The sequence below is a fragment of the Phaseolus vulgaris genome, chromosome 7 (genome assembly GCF_051622355.1).
Source record: "Phaseolus vulgaris cultivar YP4 chromosome 7, ASM5162235v1, whole genome shotgun sequence".
NCBI classification, from domain to species: Eukaryota; Viridiplantae; Streptophyta; class Magnoliopsida; order Fabales; family Fabaceae; genus Phaseolus; species Phaseolus vulgaris.
The window spans coordinates 29,757,223-29,762,254 of NC_143504.1; the positions used below are offsets into that span (position 1 = coordinate 29,757,223).

Here is a 5,032-nt window from a genome sequence, read left to right on the forward strand (position 1 = left end):
CTCTCATTTTTTTTTGTATTTCACTACAAGAAAATCATGAAATAGAAACCAATTTGTAGAAACCAAAATAATTAGTTGCAATAGTAACTAAATTAGAGACCATTTTAGAAACTAAAAAGAAATTTGGTTTTTAAATTAGTTTATATTATTTTCTATTATTGTTAAATAGTTTCTCAATTGGTATCTAATTAGCAACCAAGGTTTTTGCTACCAAATTTAGAAACTAAATAATTGGTAGTTAAAACTTTAGTTGCTAATTAGATACCAATTTAGAAACTATTTAACAATAATAGAAAATAATAGAAACTAATTTATAAACCAAATTTCTTTTTAGTTTCTAAAATGGTCTCTATTTTAGTTCCTAATGTAACTAATTATTTTAGTCTTTAAAAATTGGTTTCTATTTCATGATTTTCTTGTAGTGTTTTCTTTCTTTCTTTTGTTTTTTGTAATAATTTTTTTTTTCATGTGATGACAGATGATTGTTGTTACTTGAGGTATCAACCTATCTGATGGCAAGTAACATAATGATACCTAACATAAAAACACATTTATAAAAAAAACAAATTGTTAAATTATATAATTATATTTTGTAGAATTTTATTTAAAATTGAGTTCGTCAAACTATCCAATTTGTAATCATTAATTCGCAGTCGGATTACTCACCAAGTCATATTTGACGGTGTCTAATAATTTTTTTCATATTCAGGTAATTACTTATAATTGATTTAATCTGAATTTAAATGAAAAAGTAATTAATCTTATGTATAGAAATCCAATTAGTATGATTTAAATCTATGGGATCAATAGGATCCAATCAACAGAGGCTTCCACGGGTGCAATTACCATAAACATAGTTAAATGCCTCTTCATTGGAAAGAAGAGATTCCTTCATTTTTCGTTCTCTTCTGCTCCTATTTTTAAATGTTTAGGGTAGCTATCAATTAATTAATTAATAGCTAAGAATTTCTGGGAAGGGATAACATTTGATTTTGGTGTAGTATTGTGATGAATGAGTTAACACCCTTCTGCAAAACAATGCTGTGTGTGAATCGTGTGATTCATGTGTAGCACCTTCATTTGCTTTTGCCACCTAACGTCTTTGTATTTCTTGACCTTTTCTAATGCTTTTGTTTTGTCTTTCTCTATTTTCTATGTTGCTGGTCACTCTCCATCTCCTTCCATCTTTCATAGGATACGAGTAACTATCACAAACTAAACACACACAAGATCCGGGCTTGATCAACAACCATGTCTGACAAAGTCAACCATGTTTTCAAGAAATATCTTCACCAGCTTCAGCTCCATCCCCTCAGAACCAAGGTTTCAAATCTTTCTTTTCACACACTTTTTGTTTTTCTCATCTTGATTTGAAAGAGAATAAACAATTGGGTTTGATTGAAAGAAATTGTTTTCACTAATTTATTTTCAGTTTGGGTTTTAATTAAGAAACTAACGGGGTTGTTAAAAAAACCTTGTTGGTTGTTAGGCAATTACCGCAGCAGTTTTGGCTGGTTTTAGCGATGCCGTCGCACAGAAGATATCTGGGGCCAAGAAGCTTCAGTTGAGAAGGCTCCTTCTTTTCATGGTATGTCCATTTTCCTTAACTATGCTTCTCCTAAATTATTCGTTCTATAAGGGAAATCACTGTTTCAATTTCATTTTCAATTTGGACAGATTTTCTAAAAATCGTCGGAATTTTCCATGGAGCTAACTAGAATATCCTCTTTACCATCAACCATTTCAGAACTCTCATCCAATTATCATATAAAAAAAATAAATACACCGTGTCACCTAAGATGAAGCAGAAATTCAAGTTTGTAGTGAAATTTTTTAAGGACTGAGCGTATCTTAAATCATTTTTTTTGCAGCTCTATGGTTTTGCCTACTCGGGACCCTTTGGACATTTTCTCCACAAATTAATGGATAAAATTTTTAAGGGGCAGAAAGGCAATGACACTGTTGCTAAGAAGGTATTGTGAAACTGTGTTACTTTTCTCTGGCCCTTTTACTTGTAGGGACATTATTTTGTATTGTGTTAGGTTCTGTAATGTTCTTAGTCCTGCTACAAGGTTTTAACTAATGCTCTAATGAATGAAATGTCCTATTATTAGGTGATCCTTGAACAGATAACCAGTTCCCCATGGAACAACTTCTTATTCATGATGTACTATGGCTTGGTTATAGAAGGTATACTCATTTATAAAATATGTTCGCATTTTTATGTTATACCTCAATTTACACAAATTAATTTTTGAAACATTTACATTAAACCTTAATGCCAACTTTTGTTGTTAATGTCTTGTCTACTCTGCATCTTACCTCCCTGATCAAAACAGAAACCATTCAACTGTTTCGCTCTAAATACCTTCTTTTATGTGTTTACCATGATTCAATACAAGAAATTGGTCGCTTGTTGTTGCTTATTTCTTAACTTCGTAGTGCTGAAGTTAGTATTTGTATGTCAATATGGTGTATTGCTCAGGAATGAGGTACTTTAAAAATGAGTTTCCTCAGTGTATTCTTATATTTCCTGCCATAACACGGATAACATATGGGAAATGCTAAATGTATTCTGCAACAGTTATTTAATTATTTAATTCTTTACATGATAAATAATGTCAGAGGTTTTTCTTTGACAAGAATTTTAGTGATTTCTTTTGGTGCAGTTTTAGCATTTCAAAGGAAACAAATTCAGTGCAAAACTTTTCAGTTTTATCAAACAACCCTTGACTGATATGAAATCGGTGATCAATAATAGTAAAAATAAATAAAATAAGTTCTAACAGTGTTTTTGGTGTTCCTACCTTAGAAGCATATAAAGGAGTGTAGCAACTAAGTTTTTATTTTCCTAAACTGTCCTGTCCGTAGGAATTTTTGTATTGGATATAAAACTTCGAGGAGTTCAATATAGGCTACTTGCATGTGTCTGAGTTGCGATCTACAAGAGAGTACATGTTCTCGTCTATGAGAAATGCATAGAACTCCCAAAGAAATGACTTGGTCAAACCAAGAGGGTGGAGAGTCTGGAAAGTTGAAATAAAGAAGAAAACAGAAACCAATTTTCAAGATTTAAGAGACTAGTATACATTGAGTGATAGATAACATTTCCGAAAATACACTACACCTAAAATGTAAGCAGCTTTTCAGGCATTGTTAAGTGTTCTAATACATTTTAAAGACCTGACTTAAAAATGACTTCTTATTTTATGGATAATACAAACGGTATTACATGATTAATACAACCTGTGAGGCATTTCATTGTAATTAAATGGTATGCAGGAAGACCTTGGACTACAGTCACAAACAAAGTTAAAAAGGATTACCCTTCTGTTCAATTGACTGCATGGAAGGTATGGCAATGAAAACAGTGGTCTTCTGTTTAGCTCATGGGTTTGAAAAGTTAGCCTTTTGAAGTTATATGGTTTTACTTGCAGTTCTGGCCTATAGTTGCTTGGGTGAATTACCAGTATATGCCTCTGCAGCTCCGTGTTGTATTTCACAGCTTTGTTGCTTCTTGCTGGTGAGCTACATCTTTCAACTTACTATTTATTACTCTTCTATGATTAGTACATGGCATCTCTCATTTGTTCTAAAATTAATGAATCAGCATCATCAGTTGATTATACTATGATAGGTATGCATTGCATTGTAAATTACAAAAGGTTCCAGTTGAGTGATGTTAAATCAATCATACTGTTACTTTATATGCTCATAAGAGAGGGTATATTTAAAGCGGGTAAAATACTATTGATTCTGCTATCAACTATCATACTGTGACTCTGTAATTTGCAAGACCTACCATATGTTAGCTATAAGTCCTATCCCTAGTAAATGAAACAAGTATAATATATTATTAGTAAACTATTTTTTTCTATGATAAAAGGAAATAAAAATAACCCGTTTGAGCTGGATTCTAAATGATGATGGTGCTTAATTCATACTAAAATTCAGACTTTTTAGATCTTAACGAAAGTTATTATCTGCTTATTATTTAAAAGCTTTTAGGAAACATATTCTCAGTGCCTATTGTTTGTGTGGAGGAGGGAAACTCCCTTTCATGGAAGAAGAAAACTTACTTAGGGAGAAAGTGCTTTATAAAATGTGTTATTGCACTGGAAAGTGTAACATTAATTTTTAATGTCAACCAAACAGACTTTCACTAAAATATTCTAAAAGATTTAAGTACTGTAACCAGATGCCTTGAATCGGACTAAGTTATGTGAGTATGTTCCCAAGTCACTAAGGTTTTCATTTTAGCATAAGGTTGAAGTGCAAAATAGGTTTTAAGTGAAGGCATTGTGTGACACACACTGATTGCTTTGCTTTTCTACATATTCCTCACTTGACTACAAAAAATTCCATGTTCATTAGTCAATGTGGAAACCATATCCTCTCTTAATTATATTCAATCCTTTCGCTCCATATTCTCTTTGTAGAAAAGAATTTTCTTCCTTGCTTTTAAGTTTGATAAATCAATTATTGCCATACTTTCCATGAGTTGTTCAATAATTAATGGGCCTCTGATTTACTTTCTTGCGTCAGGGGAATCTTTCTGAATCTGAAAGCAAGGTCTGTTGCAATTAAGAATGCGTAGGAGAAATTTCAGAGTTTCTGGTAATTTCCCGTTTCCTTCCAATTCATAGTGGGATGGAAAATCTAGCATCTTTGTTAATAGGGGAGCATTCACATTGGCTGTCATCATGACTCACTTGAGGTTGCAGTCGCACTATTGTTAAATAGGATATTACTTTACTTATCAACACCAATTTATGCCATGAATTATATCATACTATCATTTTTAAAAACCATCAACGCCAACCTTCTAAGAGCTCATTTTTAAAATACACTTTTGATGGATACAATTAATTTGGGAATAATTTTTTTCGCTTTTTGTGTTTATAAAATTCTACATGATTAAAAGTTCTATGTGTACTTATGTACCTGAATTCCATTCAATCCTAGAAAATATATATATATATATATATATATATATATATATTAAAATTAATCTTACGGGGACTTAAATTGA

General features: G+C 31.6%; 1 protein-coding gene across 3 annotated transcripts; it reads left to right on the plus strand.

Moving 5' to 3' along the window:
- Nucleotides 1-769: 769 nt before the first annotated feature.
- LOC137818742 (Peroxisomal membrane 22 kDa (Mpv17/PMP22) family protein) lies at nt 770-4,808 on the plus strand. Of its 3 annotated transcripts, none has more exons than XM_068622325.2 (8): nt 770-856; nt 1,195-1,323; nt 1,490-1,588; nt 1,872-1,973; nt 2,115-2,190; nt 3,283-3,353; nt 3,438-3,523; nt 4,546-4,808. In XM_068622325.2, the coding sequence occupies exons 2-8, from the start codon at nt 1,252-1,254 to the stop codon at nt 4,595-4,597; spliced, it is 558 nt and encodes a 185-aa protein (XP_068478426.1). In that variant the 5' UTR covers nt 770-856; nt 1,195-1,251; the 3' UTR covers nt 4,598-4,808. The 3 variants fall into 3 exon arrangements, with proteins under 3 accessions (XP_068478426.1, XP_068478424.1, XP_068478425.1); XM_068622324.2 differs by lacking the exon at nt 770-856 and adding an exon at nt 885-1,104; XM_068622323.2 differs by lacking the exon at nt 770-856 and having other exon boundaries at nt 874-1,323.
- Nucleotides 4,809-5,032: the final 224 nt, after the last annotated feature.

What these genes read in the sequence shown, in the direction of transcription:
- LOC137818742 (XM_068622325.2), top strand. Translation starts at nt 1,252, where the DNA reads ATGTCTGACAAAGTCAACCATGTTTTCAAGAAATATCTTCACCAGCTT. An exon ending in ATGACACTGTTGCTAAGAAG is followed by an intron (nt 1,974 to 2,114) that starts GTATTGTGAAAC and finishes TCCTATTATTAG; the next exon opens with GTGATCCTTGAACAGATAAC. An exon ending in AGCTTTGTTGCTTCTTGCTG is followed by an intron (nt 3,524 to 4,545) that starts GTGAGCTACATC and finishes TTCTTGCGTCAG; the next exon opens with GGGAATCTTTCTGAATCTGA.